Raw genomic sequence first — 27,633 nt, 5'->3', positions numbered from 1 at the left:
GAAATTTTCTCAAGGAAAAAAAAAAAAAGCAAATTGGTGAATTTTTGTCTACAAGGTAATTGGAGAGCTGCTGAATGACTGGTTTGCGGAGTTGCCAATTTGTGTTACTTTCTAAACTTGTACAGTCCATAATCATTTATGTGTTTGATTTTTTGCCACATTTTTCACTGATCTACTTCTCTGACTTTTCTGGTTTCATACAAATCAACATAATATAGGGATGGAATTTCTCTCTATTGCAAAAAAGCATGGGCTGGTTTCCATCTTCGTCACACAATTAATGCAGCGGTATGCACTTGGATGATCATTACATTTGTCTCAACTACTTAAGTACTTCCTTTTCCGACGCATTCTTCTTCTTCAGAGACTGTAAAAGAAAAAAAAAATGTTGTGATGCAGAACGTAATCCCCCATCTTGTCCTAATCCCTCTCCTCTCTTGTGAAGTTGGTGATGTGCTAAAAGCAAATAGTAATATCACTGAAGGCAATTGATACCCCCCCATACTTCTGTACAAGTGCATTGCTCTTTTACCATGGCAACGCACTTTTTGTGACACTTTACGATTTGTCCATCATAATTTTGCAGTTAAACAAGTGCACTAAATTTGATGTGAATTGCTTCTAAATAGGAGAAGTTCTATCTACAAAGCTTTTTCCTAATTTGGAGGCCATAATGCACTGTTACCATGACCACAGACTTCTGCTACTCTTGAAAATTTGCTCTGTACAACTTTATATCATAGACATAATGTGTGCCAAATTTCTTTTGAATTGAGTAAAAACTGGAAAAGAACTTTAACAAATTGAGGACGGACTGATTTTGCTATAACATGCATTTGCCATAGACACCTGCCCGAGTATTCTCGGGACCCGTCTTCAACGGGTTAATCTGCAAGGTGTTTTCCTGATTTGGGGCCAGACTGCATGGTTACCAAAGCAACCCACCTTCCAGTCGCCATCTAATATCATGCATGGACACAATACTTTGGAATGCACTCCCTGTTATGTTTGTTTTTCTTCTTCCTCCTCTTCCTCTTCCACCTGCTCAGCGATGGGTGGGAATGCGGATCTCTGGTACCAGATGGGGAAGCTGCTACCGGGAACTGGTGCAGGAGCTGCCGGACTCTGAGGGCTTCTGCCCGCACTTCCTCTCGGGGATGCGGCACTGGGTTCCTGAGGGGCCACTTTCTTCTTCCTGCGCTTCTTGCTGCGCTTCGTCTGGTGGGCGTGGCCACTCTGGGGGACAGCCCCTCCTTCGGGAGGCGGGCGGACACTGTTGGGCTCCTCGTATCGTGGACCCTCCACGATCCTGTGCTCCAGGATGTAGTTCTGACTGTCCCCCTGGTGCTCGATGCCCAGGAGGGAGTGCATGTGGGACAGTGAGGGGACGACCGACTGACCGGCCGGTCTGTTCTCTGCGGAGCAATTCCAATCGGCTTCGATTGGAGGGGCATAGTGATGCCGATTCAAGGCATTTTGCTCCTGAACGAATCGGATGGCATTCGCATCAGCATGATCTCTGCCGGCTTTCCCGCTGCTACTTGATGTGATATTCTGGAGCCCACCATTAAATTGGCTCTTTGGAGGACGTATACCAGCATCACTTTCAACTCGGGCTGATGTTGGTGCTCCCTGTGTTTGCGTTGCCGGTGGTGCTGACGGAGCATCTGATGAGTTTTGCCGTGAGAGAGAAGTACTGTGTAGCTGCTGTGACAAGTTGCTCTGCTTTGACCTGTGGGGGCTGTGCGCCCTGTGCTCTCCTCCGGCCGTCTCCATGTGTTTTGTCATCATCTCACCGAGTTCTGTCAACCTGTCGGGCAGATGGAGGAGGGAGAGACATTGACTCTTCTTAATGGTGAACAAGAGTTTGGTTTTCTCAAATTGTTCCCTTCTTCTCTTGTTATTTAATGGCTGCTGGCAGGAGGTTTAGAAAACTGAGTTCATGCAAGTGGAAAATGAAAGAAAAAGAAGATGGTCTTGTGGACTCATTTGCGCCTTCCACAATGCTGATGAAGTGCCTGATACTTCTGTAGGTACTGTGAGATGGAATGATTCTAGTCACATTTGCTGAAAACTGTTATGAATGCTGAATAAAATCATTCTTTAAAGCATTAATATCCAGTGAAGAGGCAGCATGTTTGACTGTCGCAATTTGCCAGGATAATGAGTAGTTTTGGAGTGTTTTGAGATGAAAGGTGAAAAATAATCTCGATAGTATGTATATGACTCTCAATCCTGAAGCAATCTCCCCTTCAGTAATGGGTAGGTAGAAAGTTACGGGATGATTGATCGTGCCCTAGCAGTAGCAGTTCCCAAAATGCTACACGCGATTCACTCTTACATAAAAGATCAATTGAAACACTGCTAAGGCCCGTTAATCAATCATAAAACATTATGTAGCAACCACGATCATATATGCTCTGAAACTGCAACACTATTGGCTGGTTTGATATTTCACGTTTTTCAACTTTAACCAACTGAAAACCTGGTATAACAGTGTTATTTCGCACAGTTGTTATGCATACAGTATGTGTCCATTTGGAGCATATATGAACAGTATATGCAGGCATATGATAATTGTGTTTTACCTTTACACACACTAAAGACAGAAAATTTACTCAGTCTCACCTTTCCTCCACACGACTGATTCTCTGATCCATGTCCTCATTCTCTTCGTCCGCCTTGCAACGCCGATACTGGGCAGCACACTCACGCTCAAAGATCTGGAGGTCGCGCTCCTCCTTCCAAAACTTTTGATCTATTCCAACCCACCATGCAAACAAAACAAAGGAAACGAGTACTTTACTACTGTACTGTACTGTACTACTAAATTGGAAATTTTCACACATCTTGTGCAACAAAAAACCAGCACGAAAATAAAAGCACGCAAAATTTTGGGCGTGTTGTATGTACCACTGTTAATGTTTTGATTCTGCTGCATTTGAATACGTGAAATTCATCTCACCAGACAGAGCACAAAAATTACTCTGGCAAAAATTTCTATCTTTTACAGCAATTCATGATTTGTACAGGACAGAGGGTAACAGTAAAAGAAAGAAAGTGTCAATAATGTAGCTGAGGGTCTCACTGATAACTTCAACATCATCTGAAAAGATTATGAACTTGATGGTATACTTGTGTATTTGTATGCTGCTTTTTTCACTCAGTTGTTGTTCTTTTTTTTTTCTTTTTATTTCTCTTTTCTTTTACTTATATTGTATTTTGCCATTTTACCTTGCTATTTTAGCCTTCATATAGTTTTGTTATTAGTACTTGGTGTCCTACCTCCACTGCAAAACATATTCACATTGGTATTTCTTCCTGGACTCTGCGGTTACAAGCTTTGCTTTTGCGGTTCCTCGATATTTCACATGTTATTAAGAATTGTCTTTTATGTACATATGCTGACACGCTTTCTATTCATGATCCACTTTTACCTTTATATCATATTTTGTATCTTGCTTGCTTATATATATATTTTTTTCTTTTTTTTTGCCATATACAACATAGATGTGAAGTGAAATATGAAAATAAACTTTCTGAACTGTTCACTGTGTCTCGAGTGTAGACTGGTGCAGTTTAATATTCATGATATGCTTTTGGAATTGAATTACTGAATGTTGGATGACACTGTTTGTGTTCACAGACCAGAAAACTGCCAGGAGTGGTTGAAAATATAGTCTGCTGATATTACCAGAAAGGCATAAACTCAACTTACTATAAACAGAGTCAATAAATTCTTGATTCTAAGATCTCTATGAATTAACTACGCATACATGTACTTATCTACCTTTGATTTGGACAAAATCCAAGACTGAATTAAAGGAATGAACATTGTTCTTTGCTTTGCTTTATTTTGCTTTTATTTTCACCTTTAACCCTTGACCTGTCCAGGCATCTTCGCATGCAGAGTCTGAAGAGCCACCGAGTGACCTCAAACATGTGGACGATGATGATGAAGGGTGGGGGCAGCCAGGGCTTGTCCTTGAATTCTATCACCAGGAAGTAGTACTCGTAGCGCCAGATGACCATCGAGTTCTCTTGCACCTCTTCAAACACTTGACTGAGGTTCCAAGCAAGTACAGAAATCAGAGAGAATTATGGCACTGGTGACCATCTACACTGTATTCTCTGTCTGACAACTGGGCAGTCTTTAAGGACTCATTAACCATTTCTAACAAAGTATGAATCTGCACATGGTGTTGAATGAATGAACAAAGACTGCAGTACATGACAAGATGATATAAGTTCCCCCAGTAACATCTTCATTTTTTTACATGAAAGTATTTGCATCGAAATCCCAACAGTCGATAAGCACAACACATGCATTATGTACAATGACAGTATGAAAAAGAGAAACATACATACAGGGTAGGATGCCACGACTTCCACTATTACTGCCACTTACAGGTCAATGATTATCAATTAGACTTCTGCTGATTAAAGTTATGATAACATTATGATGATGATGAAGATACTTCTGCTACTAATAACAGCAACAACAGTAGCAATGACAGATTGCAAAACAGCACTGAGAAAGGAAATCAATCATAATGACGAGAGTTAGGTATATAAACACTTCACAGACAAGATATGTTTTTACCCACCATATATGTCCCTCTCAACCAATTTGTACAAATGAGAACCAAGCAATGCTGGGGTAATAATAATGGCAGGGCCCTCTGGAAGAACAGTGCTAACACTGAAAAGGCTACCCGTGGTAAATGGCGTAAGTCCTCACCATAATCATCATCATCATCATCATCATCATCACCATCATCATCACCATCATCATCATCATCATTATAATCATCATCATCATCATCATCATCATTATAATCATCATCATCATCATCATCATTATTTTCTCACCTGAAGATAGCAATGAGGAGGTTGAGGAAGAGAATGTTGCAAATGAGGTATCCTTGATAAATGACATGTCGTCACCATCATAACCATCATCATCATCATCATCATCGTCATCATCATCATCCAATATCTCACCTGAAGATTGCGATGACGAGGTTGAGAAGGAGGACGTTGCCAATGAGGTAGATGGCAATCATCATCATCACCATCATCACCATCATCATCATTATCATCATCATCGTCATCATTATTATTATCATTATTATCGTCATCATTATCATTATTACTATCATCAATACCACACCTGAAGATAGCGATGAGGAGGTTGAGGAGGAGGACGTTGCCAATGAGGAGATAGATGGCCAGGAGAAACAGAACCACCATGTTTTTGGTTGGGCACGGATCGTGGCCCTCCACATCACAGTTCTCGAGGTGTCCTGGAGGTATTGATGCAAATTGATGCACAATTATACTTCTGTAAATCTTCATATCATCAATGCAACACATTTTTATCCTTCACTTCCTTTTACTGAATAAATCTATGCATGCATACATCTGAATCAAATATGAATGTCAACAGAATCATTAGGTTCTCCAATCAATAAGCCAGTTCGGGGTTCCACTTTGAGCATGAGCAGAAAAAGGTCATCTGTACCAGCAGGGCATGTTGGTTTTTAAATTCACTGAGATAAGCATCTGTGATGTAATGATTATTCTAGTAATCCTTATAAGTAGTGCTTGCCAGCACATCCACCTGACAGCAAAAGTGGTATATCTGACAAGATCAATAGAAAGAGATGGTTAATTCATTCAATGCAAAATACTGAAACGGATGCTTTCCAACATGCCAATGGAAGGATCATTCTGGTCTATGCAAGTTCATCCTTTGTTTGATCATGACAGATGAATTCCATTAATTGTTATGTTGGGCAAGCTTACGCCTTCTGTCGCTTGAAATTGGTGGAGTGCCTAATCAACTGAGAAAGAAGAAAGGTCATTTGTACCCATGTGCCCATGAGCTAACCCCGAATTGGCTTATTAGAATGGCTGTATTTGGCATTTTGTGAAATTAAAGGGAACAAATATGGGTTTCATCACTCATAATTTGTTGGATGGAGTGAGGCATGCTCTGTATCAAACATGACTTGCTTTGTTCCTACTAAATAAAATGATCAAATTGAAGCGATGCTAACAATTACACTATCTATAATCCTGAAAAGGCTTTGTTAACACGGTCTTTCAGCTGAGCAGTGAAAAGAATTGCTCTAGCAAAGGATGAATAAAAATTAGACATGATACAGAGACTCCAACCCCAAGCACCTTCTGATCTGGAGATTCTCCCGCCTGAAACCCCTAGCAAACGGGAGACTCCAAGTTTATGTGTGCCAAGTGCGAAGTTCCTAGGGTTATAGATGCTCTCTGGTGCTATCTTAGGCTTATTTTTGTAACACACGATAGCAATAAGTAAGAAATCCTTTACAACGGGAGACATTGAGCCAGGGCGGGAGAAATTAAATCTCAAACGGGAGAACGGGAGATTTTGCAAAAATGGGTTTTCGGCGGGAGATCTCCCGTCGAAAACGGGAGAGTTGGAGTCTCTGATGATACACGAAATGAGCTATACTTTAGACAGCTCTTTAATCCCGGAGAGTTAGATCTGAGGGGCCTGTTGATCTCGCATCCTCTGCCACCTACCATGCTCGATGGCCGTCAGGAAGAGTTCGCCGTAGATCTGGAAGTAAGGCACGAAGAAGGCGTTCCTGATGGCGAACCAGCTGACGTCCTGGTTTGGGTAGAGCAGTGACTGGCTGGCCACACCGTAGCCGATCAGGAAGACCAGCAGGATGAAGAGAAACACCATCATCTGCATCATCTGGAATGGCAAATGAAGAGAATGCATCAAACATTTTATAACATTTTTTTAGCAAGAGCTTGCCCACTCACTGTAGCAAGCATTCGCACACATGAATAGCAAGAGATTGCTAGTCATGCATCCAGTAAATTTGCCATGCCTAATAATTACAGATGCACATGGCTAGCCATCCATCAAGAGTATCTGCTATATGAGTGATAAAATTGTGCCCATGTGGTATCTAAACTGGACTTAGTCTAAACTTATTCTAAACAAGCTTTGTTGACGAACTCAAACCTGTATAGGTACATGTAGTACCTATTTGTGTATTTCTGATCAGGTAAATCACTGAATGCTTGTGGACGAGAGAGACACCAGGCACTCCATAGATGAAAGAGCATGTATTCATATGTGTGGTCATGAAAGAATACAAACATTATTCTCTTACCATCTTCCAAATCATGACCAGCTTGGGTCCCAGGTGCGTGCTGGCGGAGTAGAGTCGCAGGGTGCGGACATAGAACAGCATGCAGTCGATGGCGTAGAGGGCGCGACATGCCTCGTAGGCCGGCGGGTACCAGTGCAGCCCAAAGGCCAACATGGCGATCGTCAGCAGGAGAACATCGAACTTGTTCCAGTTGCTGCTGAACCACAGATGGAGCTTGTGATCCTGGGCCATCCCATCTGGGGCAATCATCTGATCAATTAAAAAAGAAGAAGCATATAATGCAAATGAATAAGAATAGCTTAACCCTAATCAGGCTGGGGGGGGGGGGGGGTGGAATCCGACCCCCCTCGACGTTTCGCGCCATATCTTCACAGCGCGATAAACTCCCGCTGCGACGTTTCATGACTTTTTTCTTTCCAGTATCGCGCAACTTTTGAGACCAGAATTGTTGCGCCGGCGCATACCGTTTTGATGTGACGCCCGTTCGAAAAAAATTTGTCAACCCCAAAATTGCTCCAAAACGTGATTTTGTGTACAAATCCAATGCAAATTGTGTTTTTTCAATTAATTCACATAAAAATTCATATCTTGACTTGGAAAGGACGAAATTAATTTATTTTAGCATAATAAAGCTTCGAAAAATGTCTGTGACAAATTTTGGCCAAAAAACAAACAAAAACAAAAGGTCGAAAAACAAAGAAATACATAAGAAAAATCAAAAAATAATCAAATACTTAAGAAATTAATTTCGATACAGATTTTTTTTTATCCTATGTCTCAGGAGAATGATACAAGAAACATTAAAAAAAAGAAATTAGCTTAATTAGAGCATTAATAAGTGATTTAGAGCCCAAAACTGATTTTATGCATAAATTACAATAATTAATTAATATAAAATATAAGAAAAATTTTTCAGAGAAAGCAACCATACATTTTGATAGTATACGTCGCGGGCGTCACGTGTGCCGATTTTCGGCGCGATCACGCGTTCCATAGGCGAGATCTGAAGGGGGGGCGGAATCCCCCCCCCCAGATATACACAGCATAGCCAAAAAAGCCCAGCCTGATTACGGTTAAAGGGAGAGAACACCTGAATATCAAACAGCCAGATGTACAGAGCCTGAGAGTGGAATAAAAGAGAAAGAAATATAAGAAGCCATATATGAATGCAGCAATATTGGTAGGACATGTCAGTGAAGTTTGAAGAAAATCAGATCATCAACTAAAAAGCGATGAATTTTTAAAGATTCAGTGCCGCCATCGCCGGATAAGAACACTACTACAATTCGTGAGGTCACTGCAGGACTACACTGTAAAGGAAAGACAATTCCATAAACTTTAATTTTTCAATGAAAAGTACACATTCCCTTGACTTTTACTGAGGTATATTCAGAGTAATATCATTCTCCCTGCTTTCTGGCTTTCTGAAAGAATTAAATTAAGTGTTCTTTCATTATGCTAGAAAACTGAGGAAATGTTCAATTTTCTTTCTATTTTCTTTATACTGTTGTCCGTGCATGACATCACAAAATATTGTAGTCTTCTCATCCAGCAATGGAGGTATCCAAGCTTTAAGAATTCAAAACTTTTCAATGAATTGTCCAACTTTTGTAAAACTTCACTGATGTGTTCTACTAATATTGCTGAATTCCCTTAATCCACATACTCATATGGGTTTCATTCTCCTTTAAGAAACATTCTAGGGAATATAACTTTTCTGCCACATAACAGATAAGTGATTTGAGCAAATTTGAACAAATGGTGACATACCTCCCGGAACTCCTGGGCAGCTATGGTACAGATCCAGCCGAAGAGTGCCATCTCTATGTAGGACACCTCTGGTCGGATGAAGAACAGATTAAAGGCACTGAAGAAGAACAGGAAACATACAAAGGCCACCTGTCAAAGAACAAAGAAAAACAACAATAACAAATACACAGCAAATATATTAAAACATACAACTATAATAGGAAACCTTGTATCACCAGACTTTTCATAGTGTCTAAAATAACAGTTTACTCCAAATTTATTGGACTTAACTTGTGTTCAAAAAAAAGAAAGAAAACAAAAGAAAACAAAATTGGAAAGAGAAGAAATGTAAATCAAGTTTCATGTAGAAGAATCAATCTGTTGGAAAGAGAATGTGATGTACAATATGACTGCACAACGGGGGCAATGAGGAGATTGAATTTCTAGAACCACAGAGTTCTGACCAAGGTGAATATAAGGCTTGTAGGTCATTCACATTTAGTTTGTGCTCTTTACTCTATTTGATCCTGAATGCTGAAATGTAACAATAATTGTTAATATAAAACATGTTTGAAACATTTTGAAATGTGAAACTCAACTGCAAGTACATTACATCACTGTAAAGGCTGTCAAATGCCAGGTGTATTCCTGTTTCATAACAGATTTCAAATTCATTCCCTCCTGCATTACTAACATGGTAGTTCTGCAAAAGCAGACACATTTTTGCGTTAGAAACTTTTCGCACTTGGCCAAGAACGATTAATTGTGGATGGTCATGGCAACTGAGCGAGTACATTAATCAGCTCACCAATGCCAAAGCAGTCATCCACTTTAGCAGCATACTGTACTATAGCAAAAAGTAACTGGTATTTCTGCAGCAAATTCACTCATGCTACGTGCGTGTACAGGACTAGCAAATGTGAAGAAAACTACCAATATTATCATATTAATTATACCCCTACAACATACCAACCTTGAGATCAAAGATATAAATCAATGTTTATAACAAGCCAAAAAAAAAAACCCAAAAATGTAGCCACTTTTATTCCCATGCTCGTTTCATGCCATGCTAAATGCTCCAATATTTAGATATTTACAGTGATCTATCCATATGCCATGAGGCGACACATACCAGGTGTCTGTAGAAGGTGGTGACGGGGGCTTCGAAGTAGATGCGGATCTTGTGGAAGATGGGGCAGCATCGGGTCTGCAGCTCCTCCTCCTCCTTGAACTGGATGAGGAACGGGATGAGGATCGGGAAAAAGAGGGTGAGGAAGATGAGGCGGTCCTGCGACCTAAGACCGCCCATCCACGCATCGGTGATAAGGCCCTGGCAGCATGGGTGGGAGATGAAATTCTGCATTCCAGGAAGGGGGGGGGGGGGGGGGGGAGAGGGAAGGGGAAACAAAAGACGAGTGATCATAAGTCATGACATTTTTATTCATTTTCAAACTTTAGATCTGCAACGCGACCGCTAAGACGATGCTGCCTCTCGGGTTAGACAGTGGAAAAAGCTGTCTCTCGCGTGTGCAGAACACCATTTTTTGGTTCATTAGCATCTTCTTAGTCTTCATGTCACAGATCTAAAGCTCCCTATTCTTGTGTAGCAGACACTGAAATATCCTAAATGCACCATACCACAACCTGATGCTGAATCAGACAACATCCCCACGGAGACCAGAGAACAAAGAACATAGAAATACACTTACTGGCATCTATGTATCTCATTTGTATCTCTGTACCTCCCTCTATGCTTGCATCCTTCAATCCATAAATGTTTCCCTTTAATTGATCGTTCACTCTCTCATCTCTTCCTTGATGTATTTCTAGATTGGTCTCTTTAGACATTCGTTAGCCTCTGTTCCTATTCATACATCCATGCATTCATTGGTACATATAATGGTACAAGGCCCATGCATAGTTCCTGTCATCTTATCGTTTTCATAATTTGCATTATCACCTTCTCTATCATGCATATCTCTGCCTTTCCTTAGGTATCTGTCCTTAAACCCGTTGAGGACGAGTCCCGAGTATACTCAGGCAACTGTCTCTGGGAAATATTTGTTGCAGCAAAATCAGCCTGTCCTCAATGGGTAAATAGAGATCTTTGTTTTTTTTCTCTTTTCTACATCGGTTCTTGCATTTGTTTTACATGGCGGTACACAGTGATTTGGCTCAATTAATAGCACGTCTGCCTCCAGATCCAAAGGACTCAGGTTCGCTTACCAAGTCTAACTAAGCAATGTTGTGTGCAATCATATCATCCCCTCTAGTAAGAGGCACATCCTGTGTGTGAGAGAGTCACAACTCATGCATGTAAAAGATCCTGCTTCATTCATTCATCACAAAGAGCAGGACACATAACCCAATGAAGTGGTCCCACCTCACATCCAACTGGACCTCATGGAAGACCAGCTAGTGCAGCTGAATATGGGTTATCAAGCCATCTTCTAAGAAGGAAAATTAAATGAACAAAACAATGAGCGAGTCTGTTCAAACAATTGCCAACCTTTTCACAGTAATAACTTTCAAAAGATGGTGGTCAATCTTACCATGTCTTTGGTTTCGGCGGCCATCTCCAGAATGGACTTGTCCCCCCACCTTGTCTGGGGGAAGCTGATGAGTTTCTGGGCCAGCTCGTCGTGGGTGGTGTGGCACTGGTCAATCACTCCAATGGCCAGCTGCTCATACTTCCTGTTTGGGGGGGGGGGGGGTGGGGTGAAGGGAACATACAGAACACTCCTTCAGCATTACCATAAAATCATAAAGCTCTCCACCACACAAAATGTATTTTCAGACATTTGTATGACCTTTTACTTGCTGTCCTGTTGACATGTTTGCTGATATTATAGAACTTACAAGTAAGTCAAATCTACCATTGATTTCTTCAGTCTATAACCTCCATTGCTTGTGCATAAATATCCATAATCGGTAATAATCGGTAGGTTCACATCCTGCAAATGATCAAGAAATACACATTTTGGCAATCAAGGGTTCCCTTATGATTATTTTAATGGGTGTTTCCCCCCCAAAAAAGGAGCAATTTGAAATTAACAATTAACTTTACTACTCCTGTGATATTAAAAGTAATACTAAGCACACCTACATGATAGAAGAAAGTCACTCCATCGATAAAAAAAAAGAAAAAAGAAAAAAGCATGGCTGGTCAGACATTGACCACTCAAGGATAAGTGTCTGACCAAACTGGGTCCCCTTACCTGGCATGTTCTGCATAGTTTCCTGTTGTGATGGATAGGTGCAGAACGCGACTGGCCATGGAGTCCAGCATGCTGCTGGCCGCTACGGCCGAACTGACCGGGTCATCTACCAGCTCCCATAGGAATGCACCCATTTCCAGCCTGTGATGTCATAAAGAAAGGTCAAGCTCATCAAAAACAAAAACCAAAACACAACTTAATTTGTAAATGATGTGGATCTTTACTACAGATATTATATATGATAGACAAGCACACCATGAACTAAGCTTCTACAGAAAGAAAGCCATTCCTTATAGCACAAAAAGTGAATGTCTGTCACTCCTATCGGGGTGAAGGTGACGATGCGGCTCAGTCGGTATTAGCGCCCCAGGAGAATAGCAAGTCAGCAAATAGTATCAGACAGGCACCTCGTGCCATACAAAGAAGAAGCAGAAGAAGATGATGATGAAGAGTCCTCACGGGTGAATGTGTTGTACTTTACTAACCAAATGCCTTCTTGAATCTTATGCTACAGAGACCTAATTTCTATTTTGTATAGTACAGTGTACATTTGTACATAGGGATTGCTATCTTTGAATCAACCCTCGTCATTATTAACGTACACCCTGATTACGCATACAATCCATGACATTTTAAAAGATGGTAGTTCAAAGAAGAATAGGAGGATTAAGAGGGGATTAAAGATATAATGAGAGGATTAAGAGTTATCACTCTCACCTGTCCATGAGCACAGCCCAGATGAAGAGCTCTCGGAAGGGGTTGTGGAAATGCATGCCGGGATTGGCCAGCTCCATGACGGACAGGTGGGACGCCCCCGTGGTCAGACTTCGGCCATGCTTTAGGCTGTGGACGTATTCCTCTTGTGCCAGGTGGAGCAGATTCATACCTGGCGTAGATACATGGGGGAGGGGGAGAGGGGAAAACTTTAAAAAGATATAGAGGAAAGATTGTGGTTAGTGGTAGCTAGGTCAGACTATTTGAAGCAAAGAAAGTGAAACTTAGAATTTTACCTCTTTAACCCTTTCTAATAACTCATCAGTAATGCTCAGGTACTCATAGCCTTACTTGCCAAGCTTCTTAATTAGCATTCAGTAATCCATCCAAGCTTGACTTAGTTGTAAGGCTAGCAAGCCCACTCGGGTGCAGCAATGTGCCTCAATCCAGCAGGAAGGCCATGATGGCACGATAGGGATTAGGGTAATTAGGTAATTTCTATTCATTGATAATCTGTCTCAAGAAATCTGTGACAGACGATGAAGAAAGCACTCCAACATGCATCCCGACTGGTTAACAAATCACAGTAAGGTCTATTAAAGAGGACCATAACTTTTGTGTGACTTAAGAATAATGAGGCTATGCTCCTAAGCCCCTCTGAGATCTGTATGAACAGACAGGTGAAATTTGGAGCGCTCTGTAATGCCCTTCTTGAGCCCAGGCTAAGGAGCGCTCCTGGAGCACTTTAAACAATTTTTAAACAGACACCAAACGTTTAGAGCACTCTGGAAGTGGCATGCAGAGGGCGCTGTGCATACAGTTTACATGTTCGAAGTTCCAGCACACTTGAAGGTCACCAGGACAGTTATGCCCCTCTCAGCCACTCCCTGTGTGGTCTCGGCCAAGCAGACACTTGCTGCATGAACAAACACACAGGGGCATTAAAGTTGGAGCGCTTCAGGAGCACTCCTGGGCCCAACTGTGTATAAATAGGGTATTTGTGTGTCTGGTCAAACAATTTTTTTTTTTTTTTTTTCATTTTCAGGATAGTCAGAAGGCGACAAATATTCATATGCTGGCAAAATTTGTTGACTATCTTTATGTTAGCATCAGATGGAAACATACGACCCATGGATTCTATTCTCTTCAGAGTCACTGCAAGAAAGCCACAAGAGAGTCGTGGGTACATGTCACTGTGCACATGTTCATTCTCACCCGACAGGCTCGTGGATAGAATGATCAGCGCCCTCGTCTCCCGATTGAGATGTCGGTAGTGCTGGTCGTTGGTGTAGAGAGGCTCGTGGTGGGCTCCTGTCAGGTACTTGATGAGGATGCCGATATCATGCAGGAAAATTGGCTGGCCAGGCTGCAAAAACGGACCCCCCCAAAAAAAATATTTTCAAAAACCCAAAACAGAGTGAAAATCAAATAGATTTCTACTGTGGGAAACTTCAGGTTTCATAATGTTTTCTTCAAATTTTTGTTAATTCAAAGACGATGATAATTATAATAAGACAATATCTTTGTAAGATGGAATTGTGTATCTTCTATCACAAGGAGATGTCAATGGTAAATGTAGAACAAGAGGCTCTACAACATGAAGTATCTTCACCATATCATCCTTATATTACACATAAATTGTTTAACCCGTCAGCATGGATGCTCTGGTGTGACTGCGTTTACGGCTTTATTCCAAACTGCAGGAAATCAAGATCCAGAATGGCCCTAGTCAAATAAAATAGAGTAACAGACTGTACATGTTCATATTATGTCAATTAAGATAAACTAGCAAACTCTGCTCTTTCCATTGCCTCCCTTTTCTTGCTTCATACTGCTAACCTTCATAATTCAATTAAGCCTTCAAAGGTCAAATATCTAGACAAAATCAAGATTAATTATTTTTTAAACAGATGAATGCCTGCACTAATCCTACAAATAGCTGTTTCTCTCTAGTCACATTTCATTTCTGATAGCTGATCAGATGGTAACATTCAAGTACCCTAAATTTGGAGTATATACATTTCAAAATTTAATATATTGCACAGAAATATACAAAACAAAACACAAACAGCTAAATAGTTTACTGATCTGTTTTAAGAAATTACATGAGTGTAGACACCACACTGTTTGTCTGGTTTATTCAACTTTTATTTTACATGAACATGCACAGAAAATTTGCAAATGTGTTACTGGGTTACAGCAAAGGATGATATGAGATATTAGCTGGATGGTAAATAGAGGGCATGCAGGATGTGTCACATAAGGAGCCCGTTTCATAAAACTTGTTATCAGTGACAACTGCCACATTTCTATGACAAATTTGCTCTCAGCCAATCACATGCAAGGATTTCAGTAGCTTGTCACATCTCTGACAACTTGTCACTGATGACAAGTTTTATGAAACGGGGCCCTGGGGAAGGCGGATCAGCTAGGCATGTATCTGCCTTGCAACTGAATGGCTTGGGTTTGGGCGCCAGTTCAAATCGCATTGAGTCTTAAACTGAGCAATAATGTTGTGTTGTTATCGTGCTGTCCACCCTAGTAGAGGCAAAACACTGTTCCTCGGATTGGACATAAAATGGCCGTCCACTGTGTGAGAGAGTCACAACCCACCCATGAAAAAGATAATGCTTCATTCATTCACCACAAAGAGTAGGATGCATAACCCAGTGCAGTAGTCCACCCCAGGTACACTCAACTGGACCCCATGAAAGACTAACTGGTGCAGCTGAATATGGGCTATCCAACTATTTTGTCAGGTGGACTATCAAAACAAACAAATAAACAAATAGTGTGTACCTTCCTTCCCAAGACGTCATCTAGCAGAGTACGCAGGAAGCATGAGTCGGGGGCGCTGTTGTACAGCCTCCGCAGGCGGGCCACGGTCAGGTAGTCCTTGATGATGGCGCCGCGCTCGATGAAGAGCCGTAGGAAGTCGACCTGGTCGCTGACCAGAGCCTCGGTGATGAACGGGTGCAGAGCGCTAGGCTGTAAAGGAGTCAAAGGATTGCCATCACATCTTATAGGCCATAATATCATGTCAGAGAAAGAATGCCCCTAAAAATCTACTCAAAAGATTACATACTTCAGTTACAATGTTAAGAAAAGAACAGGCCCTAATCCTAATGCAGAATAAAGGGTACAGAAACTGTCACATACATTCTTTCAGAGAGCAACTCATATAAATTCTGGTAAAATTACTTCTGTTTAATTCATCATGTAATCTTGACTTAAATTATAACAAAATTCCAAAATTACAGCAACCCTCTTAAAGCCAGACCTTACATGCACACACGTTGCATGTCTTTTCCTCCATGTCTAGAAAAAAAAACTCAAAACTCAAAACTCAAAACTCAATTCTCTTATAACATGGTGGTTTTGCAGGTCCCAACTTGTTTTATTTCTTTGTTTTTGTACCCCAATATAGTGAAGAACTGAAAGCAAATGCCATGGTTTTTAGTTCCTCATTATAATGAGGTTGTCCTCTATTAGGACAGGCATTCACAGCAACGCTGCCAACGTACAGGTAAGGAGACGTCATCAGTGAAGATCCTGCTCTCAGCTACATCCACACGATTCCAGGATAAGGCCAGTGAAAGCTGGTTGATGGGGGTCACAGCTTGCACTGTGGTTTTGTCAAAAGTAGAAAAAGAGTGACAACATATGAAACCAACATTTCTGTTTTATGTAATATTGCTGCATGCAAGGTTTGGATGTTATTATGAATACTATGCTTTACACAAAATGATACAGTTGTAAGATATCAGAGACACAGCTCTACAGCCATGAAATACATTGTGCTTTAAAAGTTGCTTCATTTCTGTGCATAATTTCTGGAAGCCTGTAGAAATATCAATGAAAGAACTTCACCTGGATAACAAAAGGTTCAGCCAAGCTTCTCACTGGAAATCGTGAATCATCATACAAACTTTAATGACATTTTTGTAAAGAGATTCTTCAATTTCCTTTTATTCATCATATAAACAAATAAAGTCTCCTCCAGTGATAGTATCTACAGGTCATACCCTCAATTCAATGACAGCAAATAAAAAGAAATCATCCTACGGGTCTAGGGCAATTACCCCCTGGGCAATTACCCCGCATCCTTCCCCTGGCCCTAATCCTAATCCTAATCCTGAACCTAACCCTAAACCTAACCCAAACTCCTAATCCTAAACCTAACCCTAACCCTAATCTTTACTCTTACCTTACCACTAACCAGTATTTGGCCGGGGGGTAATTGCCCTCCGGGGGTAATTGCCCGGATACGCATCCTACATATGTGCTCTTCAGTACCACATGATTCACTTTTAAATTGTACCCATGATCTCCAAATTGAAAATCACTGGAAAGTGACAAATGTATCAAAACACAAACAAACAACAAACAAACGATAAAAAAAAGAGGCAGGAAAGAATTACAAAAAATAAATTTGAAAATGTTTATGGAAACCAGACTTTGATATTTGACAATTTCATTATTGCACTACATGGATGCCAACCTGATTAACAGCACTGCAGTATACTGAGGGTTGAAAAGACATGATTTTGGTGGAAACATAGTATTTTCACCTTCCCTGCAATAGATTTGTGTAGTAATACAATTAGGGGAAAACAGTATTTTCCATAAAACCTGCAGTATGTGGGGGGCGCATAAAATACTGCAAAAAAAAAGTAACAGCTGGCATATTTGGCACTATAACATCAGCACTCACATTTGAGCAGAGCAGTGAGTATAGCAAGATCCAGGTCTGTATGCTCTCCCTTCTGCATCTCAAAGACGGTCAGGAGATTCTCGTCCGCCATGCAGTCATTGATGGCCAAGAGGATCTCGTCCATCTCCTGGCCGTCCACTGGAATGTCCAGCAGCACGTGCGCCTTCTCACGCAGAAAGGGCAGGCAGGCTTCTGTCAACTGGCGCACACCCCTGCATGAATAAAATGTACAAGCACATTTAATTCATCCCTTTGACATCACAGCATTCACTGTTGTCACATTCTGCATAGGGGCAGTATAATCGTGGTGATCAAAGTTACTGTTAACTAAGTGAGTAAAATTTGAACTACTGCAGTAGTGGAAATTTTCCCATTGTAAATATTTTGTGCTTGGCCAGGTAAGATAAATTTTGTATTTTTTTTTTTTTAATTTTGCAAACAGTTACAACAACTGAGCAAGCTCTTCAAACAGATCACTGCTGCCATGCCAGTACAACACAAACACAGGGGAAAGTTAAGTGGTTTGTTCTGATCTGGTCTGACTGATCATTTTGAAGTTATTCAGCCAGGAATAGCATTCAGTGTTACACTTTTATAGCAGAAGAATTTAATTTTCATCATTTTGATCGTTTTCTTTTTTCGACAGGATCAATGGAAAAGTTTGAGGGGATGACATCATCAGCTCCCTCATTTGTATAGTAACATCAACTGTTTTAAGAACAGTTTTACAAAAATTTGCAAATCTTTAAAAACTTGTAACTTCCTTACTTCTGATCTGATTTTGATCGAATTTTCACTTTGTGCTATCAAACTAGATAACTTTCAGCTGGTCTGGAATTCTCCTTAAGAGTCAATGCCAATAGTTATGGTGTCTGTGTTACTATGCATTTATCCACAAGTCCCTTCTCCCGAGACAAAGACTCACCCCCGCATTTCAGCATGTCTGGTGGCATAGGATAGGAGGTCAGCTGCACGCCCAGTACCATTGCAAAGTACGACAGGTGTGCCGTGCCGTACGCTGTTGAGGACACTGTGGATAGAGTCAGTTCCTCCTTCAACGATGATACTGACCACAGGTACACCTAGACCTCCCTCTGGGCAACATCAAGGAAGAAATACGTATGGTTGGAACATCATTTATACAACAGAGTTCATATTCAAGGAAAAATCCATTCTGACATTATGCTGTGTAGGGATTTATTTTGAATCTTTTATAGCCATGCATCCTCCCTTCTGCTATTACATGTACCGACGATCTAAACACCAACGCATCAGCCCACATCACATACATAATCACATCCACACACACATCCAGGTACCCTGCCTATCACATACACTCCACACATCACATGACATTTTCCTGCCTTTTCACTCCTCACTGAATGGTCTCTACAATGCTAGAAACATGCTCAACTCACTTAAGCTTACACATACATTTACATACTATGGATATTTAGTTTCAACCATTGTTACCTCATTTGCATGTGTTGTTATGATGATTTGGTGAACGAATATATATACGCTACTATTCAAATTTGCATGCAAACCTATGCCAAATAATCTGACCATTATTAAAATTGGCTACAAGGCAGTTAGCCAGGAGACTTCATCAAAGCAACATGTGTGATGCCCTGTCTGTTTCTGTTGAGTCGCTAGAAAGCTGCAAGAACATGAGCCCTACATGCTGCTTTATGAAAACAGAAAATCAGGGAAGTAGATCAGTGAACATTTCACCAAAAAAAAATCAAAAACAAGAAAAAGTTATGAACTGAAAAAGTTTAGAATGTGCAAACTGCAAATGAAAAATATCATCTACACCAATGTTTCATTGACAATAGAGAACTTTCCCAATGAAATTAAGACCTAAAAATTACAAAAAAGCAATCAAACAAACATCCTTACTGGGCCTTTAGCTCCAGGAATATGTATACATTATCTTACAGGTATTGTTTTATATATTTCTTTTTTAATATGGAATAGTATCACCTCACAACATCTTTTATTTGTTTTACCTTTCATTTTCCTAAAACTCATTTTTCCTTCAAAGTGAGATGGTTGCTGAATCCAATAAGAACATGAAAATGTGAGGAACAGATCAAATGAGGTATTTCATTCATTGTACTCACCGCTTGTTGGCATCCCAATGCATTCTTCAAGCTTCGCCTTCAAATCTGCATTTCCACCGTACCTGTTCTTCCGCCCGTCATCCACCAGGATGTAATGGGTGTGGTCGGGATTTAGGGGGCTGGGCTGACCCCTCCTGTCCACTGGATCCACCTTGTAGCTAACAGTTCTCAATTCCTGCAGAGTGAAGATAGATAACAAAATTACAAACAGAATGAATCACTGCATCATTAAGACAATTAAAAAAGGTTAGGCATCTAATCCCCCTTATTTAATATCTGGGGCCTGCTTCATAAAGAGTTGCAATTGATCTTACGCTCAATTTATTGAGCGTAACCCGGTGAATCAGGCGTAAGTTCAATGTTGAGTGAAGTCCTGTTTCATAAAGACACTTATGCTTGATTTCAAGAAAAATAAAGCATAACTTTCAGTAGATTGATTTTTTACTTGCAATCAATCACAAAGTTATTTATGAAATGCCATTTGTGATTGATTGCAACTTATGCTCATTCTTTATGACACAGGCCCCTGGCTAAGTTGTACTTGACTGAAGATAGGCGATAGCTGAATTACCCCTGTCATGGATTTGGCTGTAACTCACCATGTAATAACATTGGCATTCAGTTAATCTCACCCCATCCCCTTGAAATCTGACCATATTGTAAGTTGGCAATCCACTGATAGAGGTGTAATAGTGCCACAGTTCTTACAAACTGATCATTGTAAATTTTAAAAGGCTTGGGATGATTACATAATCCCTAGTCCATGACAATTACGTTGCTTTCGGACATGTGAAGATTTTAAAATAGCAAACAAACCAGCTAATGTGGCTTGAGACTTCGCCTGCTTGGAGCATGTAACGCTATTTCAAAAATGAATCACTCTGCAAAGAAGTCAAAGGAAACTGTCAAAATACTTCTGACACAATACGCATAGCATTAGATGATGTTCTAAGCAGCCATGGCAATCATGTATCAGGCACTATGGGCAAAACAGTATGGACATAAAAGAATGAAGGGGAAAAGGGATAGGCAGATTTTACAGGCCATAACTGTTAAAGATAATAAAAAGTTTTGGTACCTCAAAAGTTTCCCTGAATTTCCTTGTCTTGGTTTGTGTTTCACGTTAAGGTACGTTGTCTGTGAGAATTACTCGCCCCAAAGTGCTCTCATGTCGTAGTAATCATGCAATAATGGTTTTGTACCAGAGCCGCCGCTGTACAGCGTCGATAAATATTGTACGAAACCACTGACTGCGACCAGCAGCGTGCAGCCCACTGTACGCATAGCTAACTGCGACCAGCAGCCCCATACACATAGCGTAATGGGGCTTCGCATTGTAGCATTCAGGATCATGACAGAATTAGTATCGCGGGTAAATGTCAACTTAAAATCCAAAATTTCTTCGATTTGAAGACTTACCAATTAAGTTGAAGTATTAAAAACAGGCTTCGAACAACATTTGGTTCTGCCAATAGTCCCTTCCTTTTCGAATTGATGACTGAATGTGACTCGGTCGAGAGGACCTTGGGAGAGCTACATACATTGTACACTGACTACTACGGCCAGCGCATGCGCACACAAACATCTTATCCGTTGATGGATTTGAAATTTGTGCGCATGTGATGTGTTCGCATGCACTGGCTGTAGTATTCAGTGTACAGGTAGCTCTCCCAAGGTCCTCTCGGCCGAGTCTTATTCAGTCATCAATTCGAACAGAAAGGGACTATAGGAAGAACCAAACGTTGCCCGAAGCCTGTTTTCAATACGTCACCTTAATTGGTAAGTCTTCAAATTGAAGAATTTTTGGGATTTTAAGTTGACATTTATCCTGCGATACTAAATCTGTCATGATCCTGAATGCTACAATGCCAAGCCCGATTACGCTATGCGTATGGGACTGCTGGTCGCTATGCGTATGGGGCTGCTGGTCGCAGTTAATTGCATGATTACTAAGACATGAGAGCACTTTGGGGCGAGTAAGTCTCACAGTGTTAGTTATATGAAAGGTACTTTAACCTGAAACACAAACTAAGACAAGGAAATTCAAGGAAACTTTTGAGGTACGTGTACCAAAACTTTTTATTATCTTTAAGGATACCTCGTTAATTTTCTAAACTATTGTGGACAAGAAGCTAAATAGGTTGTAGTGCAATGGGATGAACAACATATTAATGCATCTACAATACAGAGTGAAGATCAAGCTTTGAAGATAAAAAAATGTCCCAAATACCAAGGCGAAATACATTTTGGGCAAACGAGTCTGCTGTGGCTGCCAAAAACATTATAATGTCAACCTAGCATAATGGGAGGGACAAACTTATCGATTTTTCAAGAATGAAATTGACCAATGTGCCAAAATGTTACCTCATTTGGTTCATTGATGAGTCGGTCAGTGCCAGCCACGTAGGCCCACGGAGGGATTCCAATCAGCGAAACCTTGGGATAAGCTTCCTTTGATATTTTGGACATGGCACGGGCCTCTCGGATGGCATTTCCAACTGCCTGGGTCACTCCAACGTTTGTGCCTCCGCTTATCAGCCAGACTGCTATGGTTCTTGTGGCCTATGTGAAACAAAGTCCAAATTTTCACAAGTTAGTGATAAAATGCACTCCTACATTGTATGCATTCTTTTCAAATCACATCAGTACTATCATTATGAACAAAATCTATTCAGCATGAAGATTTTTTAAAAATCTTAAAATATGAGAAAGGAATTTAGTTACCGAATTGTAATCAACCTACTTTGCTTATCAGTCATGATTGAAATGTTTTACTCAAGTTTTGGCATAAAAGCTACACCTCTTAACCTGTTGAGGACAAGTCCCGGCTATAATTGGGCAGGGGTCTATGGGAAATGCATGTTGTAGCAAAATTAGCCTATCCTCAATGGGCTAAATGGATCTACAGCTCATGCATACACACAGCTCTTGGTAATTCCTGAAGAGAAAGAAGGGAGAATGTGCTCATAATGCAAATTTGAATAAACTCATATAAACTTGAAATAAATATTGGAAGAGTCAAAACAAGCTGAGTATGAATAACTGATCATCAGCCCCAGATAAACAATGAATTTCTCCCTACATAAGCTCTTAAAGGTACTAGCTCACATTTGCAAACCCACGAAAATCAAAACTGCATAAAACAGGTCCAATATGACTTCAAGTACAAGTTATAACAGTAACATACCTCACCTGTTGTTCTTTGTCTATACCATTCGATAAAAGAGAGAAAATCATCATTTTAAAATCAATTTTCAAACCGGGTCAACCCGACCCAAAATCGAATCGCGAGCGCGGGCTAGCTACGTACATTAACTTACACATGTATCGCATGCATGTAGTACGCGCGTGGACCGGAGCTAGCGAGCGTTTTTATACGCATGCATACGGTGCATTTTCATTTATTTTTATGAAAGTAATGGACTAATTGGAACGAAATTTTGCACAGGTGTTACTGCAATCATACCCAAATTCCATGCTAACTATGAGATCAATTGCTGCAGGTTTACAAATGTGGGCTAATACCTTTAACGTCTATGATGCAATCATCAGACTCATGCAGAACCACGGTAATTTGAACACTTTGTAATGACGGCAAGCAGAAATGACAATTAATGGCAATCTGACGTGTATATGTGAATATAAATACAGTCAAGCCTGCCTTAGCGGCCACCTGTCTATAGCAGCTGTCTGCTTTATACCACCACTAATTTTTTTTTTTTAATCCCTTAAAGAGAAAAGCCACATTAAAAACCCTGTTTGAAGCAGCCACCTGTCGATCACAGTCACCTTTTTCATCTCCCTTTATGGTGGCCCCTATGGACAGGTATGACTGCACATAAACTTGGCATCCTAATATATGTCTCTCATCGAAAACAAGGCATGTTGAGGATTAACCTGTTGAGGACAAGTCCCGAGTATGCTCGGGCAAGTGTCTATGGGAAATGCGTGTAGTAGCAAAATCAAACCGTCCTCAACAGGTTAAATTTGAAGTTTAAACAGAACTGTTGCAAGTCAGTGCAGTAGGCCTACCTTTATAAGACCCCTGTTAAATGTTGCCTGATCTTGGCTGTTAAGTTTGAAGTTCTTTTTCCCGCCCCTCACTGAGATGACCAACTGCGGAACCTTCAGCTTCCAGTACTTGGTGAGGACAGTGATGACTGTTTTGGGGTCGGTGTTATCAGACACACGGACGTACTGTAGAAAAAATGACACATCACAATTAAAGAAATTAACCCGGCTCTCTGGAAACATTAATGTCTTCTTGGTGGCATGGAAATTATGATCATGTAGAAACAAAGATTCCATTTTGAAAGGTCATCTAGTGGCTGTAATTAAGTATGTAAGACTGGAGAGAAGTTGTCAGAATGCAGATATCGTAGTTTTCTCTGCTTTAGAGAAGGTGAGAGTTTCTGAAATAACCAAGCAGTGCACTTCTAAACCTGTGCTGCTTAGATATTCTGTAAGATGCAGTGTTAGGCAAATTCAATAACAAGAGATAGCAATTATTCATAAAAACTTATTTGACTTTTGTCTGACACTTTCACTATGGAGAAGTAAGCTAATCTACCACATACATAGTTGCAAGCCTTCAACCATCTAAATCTTTCTCATCTCCTCACTATCTTCAAAATTAAGATTATCAACAGAGAGTAAATAACTTCCAGATGGTAATCACCATCATCAACATCATTTTCTCATCTTTCCTCTGCTTTGAATTCAAATTAGGGTCATCAAACTCAGATATGTGACTCACACTTATGACAATCATCATCATCAAGCAGCTATTACAGCAACATCATTGATTCATAAGTCAACAGCAAATTTCTCCAAATTCATGAAATTCTTCCGTCGGTGTTTTCATTGCAACTGATTGACAAATTGCCCTACATCGATGCGAATAAGCACTGAATTGATCAGTGTTTTAGTAGTAGCCATGATAAAAAAATCATGGGCGTACATACTCGAGCAGGATTCGAACCTACGACCTCCTGATCACCGGACAGGCGTCATCTTCACTAGACCACCGAGCTTTCGCCCGACAGCAAGTGTTGGATCTAATCCTTATAGCAAGCAGCGGGTACTGCGTTATTATTTAAATTCATGAATTTCTTCCGTCGAGGTGTCTCCATTGCAACTGATTGACAAATTGCCCTACATCGACATAAATAAGCACTGAATTGATCAGTGTTTTAGTAGTAGCCATGATAAAAAAAAATCAATTTACGTCGATGTAGGGCAATTTGTCAATCAGTTGCAACAAATTTCTCGCTATCATCACCATCATCACATACGTGCTGTGGCCTAATGCACAAGATCACAAGGTCCCTGCCTGGTTCTAGTCCCCTGGCTACAGCAGTTGTGCCCCTAGGCAAGGCACCATATTTTCCTTGCCTAGTTTTCCACTGGGGACTCCAAGCTGTCAGTCCTTAGGTTGCTTGATGACAAGAATCAATTGCTTCCTTATCAGCCATGTAAACCAAATGATTCAATTCATTTCAATAATCATCATCACAAAGAGCTACACATCATCCTCATCATCACCACTATCATCCTCACTATCCCAATCATCATCCTCATCATCACCATTATCATCGTCATCATCACCATTATCCTCACCATCACCATTAGCATTGACATCCTCATCATCACCATTATCATCCTCATCATCACTATTATCATCCTTGATCATCATTATCATCCTCACCATCACCATTAGCATCCTCACCATTATCATCAACATCCTCATCACTACCATTATCACCCTCATCACTACCATCATCATCCTCATCATCACCGTTATTATCCTCATCATCAGAGTTTTCATCTTAATTTTCACCTTGACCATCCTTGGATGAGAGCTGGTCTCCCTGAAGTAGAGCTGCCCATTGGCATCCGTTGGGTACTCCCTGGTGTCTCTTCCAGCATCCCAGGCAGGCTGTGCTACCCCTGCACCTGCTGGTCCCAGATCTGCATCACTGCAGTGCTGGCTGGGGATGCGACCACAGCAGCATCTAGAAAAAAACAAACAAATGGAAATAGATATCATAAACATAAAAAATAATAAAATAAAATAAAGAAAAAACAAACTCACAAAAACAAAAGTTAACAAAAAATAAGACATAAATTGAAGGCAACAAAAATATGTAAAACAAAAACAAAAATTGCTTAAAAAGTGAAATAAATGAAGCAAAAACAAAACAAAAGAAATGCAATACCATTTTAGCAAGCAACATTGAAATTTTGTGTTTCCTAAAATACTTCCTTTTCACAATGCACAATTTTGCTCTTGACATCCCACTGTATTTTTAAAGGACACAACTTTTTCACAACTTGTGTAGGTACAATTGATAAAAAATAACACATTTTCTGAGCACTTGCATGTATCGCAGTGCAAGGGATAGGAATACACAAGGCACATACTGTTTTGTGTACCTGCTTTGCAGAGGGTATAGAAAGTATGAAATATTTGTAGATTATTTTACTGGTTTTTTGTTCATTATTTTTATTTCTTTATTATTATTCTTTCAAGAGAATTTGTGCCTCATTTTGGAAATTAAATGACATAAACGTGTTTTACTTGAAAACAGTATCTGTTTTTTGTTATTTTGGTTTGTTTTGTTTGTTTTTTTGAGCCCGGCCATCATTCATGTTATCAGAGATTGCCCAGCAGTGGCTTTACCAGTGAAACTTCATCATATCATTGAGCTTACTCCTTTGGTGCCTTGGGATTACACACATATCTGATGCATTCCTTCTTTTTCAAGTTGCTGGTTGCCCAAGATGACCGTCTTGAATCCTGCTGGGAGAACAATGAAATAAGAAGAGGGAAATTGCTGGCAATCTAACTGCCTATAGATGGATGTCAAAGAAAGCTGATACAACAGTCGGGATGAGAGGACATTCAATTGACTTGAACTACAAAACCACTTCTTCTTGAGCTAGTGTGTCTCAGAATAAAAGCCTAATCAAACAAGTTTCTAATATCCTCAAAAGTTCTTAACCTTCACACTACAAATGGCATAGGCGTCTATAATTGACCTGAAAACAGAGGGTCAAAGTACAAGAGCTAACAATCATATTGTTAGGGACTACAGGTGTCATACCAAGGTATACTTAGTGTATTATATGCTTTGGACATACCATCATATCAACAACAAAATGTGTTGCCTTGGAAACAGCCGACACATGACCCCAGGAGCTATCATTGCGGTTGAGATTCAGAGATCTTTTCCTCAGGGTCTGATAGCTTGAGCTGCTCGGTCCGCTGTCTGTTTCGGAATCATGTCTTCTCAGTGAAGACCGGTTGGTCCCATGAATGCTGCGCTGAATGCATACTGACTCCGCATCGGGGTAGGTATTCGCTAAAGTCATCATGACTGCAATACAGTCGGCTACATTGTTCTTCAAATCTGGAATTTAGAATCTGTGAAGATCAACAAAGGATTTAGAGTGAGAATGATCATCAATCAAAGGGGGGGGGGGGGGTGGAGAGCACAAAAATCATGAGCCATTTTGTATGGAGGTGTTTATATATAAGAATAGAAGTAAATGGTTTGCAGCTCCATACATACAGAATTTCTATACCACCTTAAGGATACATACAAATGTATATTATATATGACAAGGGTTGTTGGGATAGGATATGGTTTCATTTGAGTGAGGGTAGGCCTATAAATTATTTTCTTTCTGCATACAACTAGTTCTAGACACTATCCAAGGACTAACCCTGGCCCGGGGAGCTCTGTTGTACACAGTTCGAGAGTTCTATCTATGCACCGACTGGTTGCAGTTATACAAGAACTTAACCTGATACAGGGACAATCGTTTTGGTTGCTGAATGCCTGCCGGGGGTGCACGAGTGGAGCTATTTTTGTAATTTTACTGAAGAGGTTCATGCAGTTGATATGCAAGGGATAGGAAGTGAAGATATTTGCATGACT

General features: G+C 40.4%; 1 protein-coding gene across 1 annotated transcript; it reads right to left on the bottom strand.

The window, feature by feature from the left end:
* Nucleotides 1–978: 978 nt before the first annotated feature.
* LOC140241938 (transient receptor potential cation channel subfamily M member-like 2) lies at nucleotides 979–27,064 on the bottom strand. The gene is made up of 23 exons (XM_072321685.1): nucleotides 26,834–27,064; nucleotides 26,404–26,489; nucleotides 25,530–25,704; nucleotides 23,723–23,887; nucleotides 22,055–22,252; nucleotides 19,691–19,865; nucleotides 18,490–18,658; nucleotides 17,565–17,776; nucleotides 16,375–16,475; nucleotides 15,650–15,838; nucleotides 14,066–14,216; nucleotides 12,854–13,022; nucleotides 12,137–12,277; nucleotides 11,471–11,612; nucleotides 10,051–10,275; nucleotides 8,940–9,068; nucleotides 7,170–7,418; nucleotides 6,565–6,742; nucleotides 5,174–5,306; nucleotides 3,873–4,063; nucleotides 3,339–3,358; nucleotides 2,629–2,741; nucleotides 979–1,810 (listed from the first exon to the last, which is right to left on the bottom strand). Exons 1-23 carry the CDS (start codon nucleotides 27,062–27,064, stop codon nucleotides 1,003–1,005), a joined length of 4,350 nt encoding a protein of 1,449 aa, XP_072177786.1. The 3' UTR covers nucleotides 979–1,002.
* Nucleotides 27,065–27,633: the final 569 nt, after the last annotated feature.

Source organism: Diadema setosum, chromosome 18, assembly GCF_964275005.1.
Source record: "Diadema setosum chromosome 18, eeDiaSeto1, whole genome shotgun sequence".
In the NCBI taxonomy this organism is placed as follows: Eukaryota; Metazoa; Echinodermata; class Echinoidea; order Diadematoida; family Diadematidae; genus Diadema; species Diadema setosum.
This window is presented reverse-complemented; position numbering and strand designations above follow the sequence as displayed.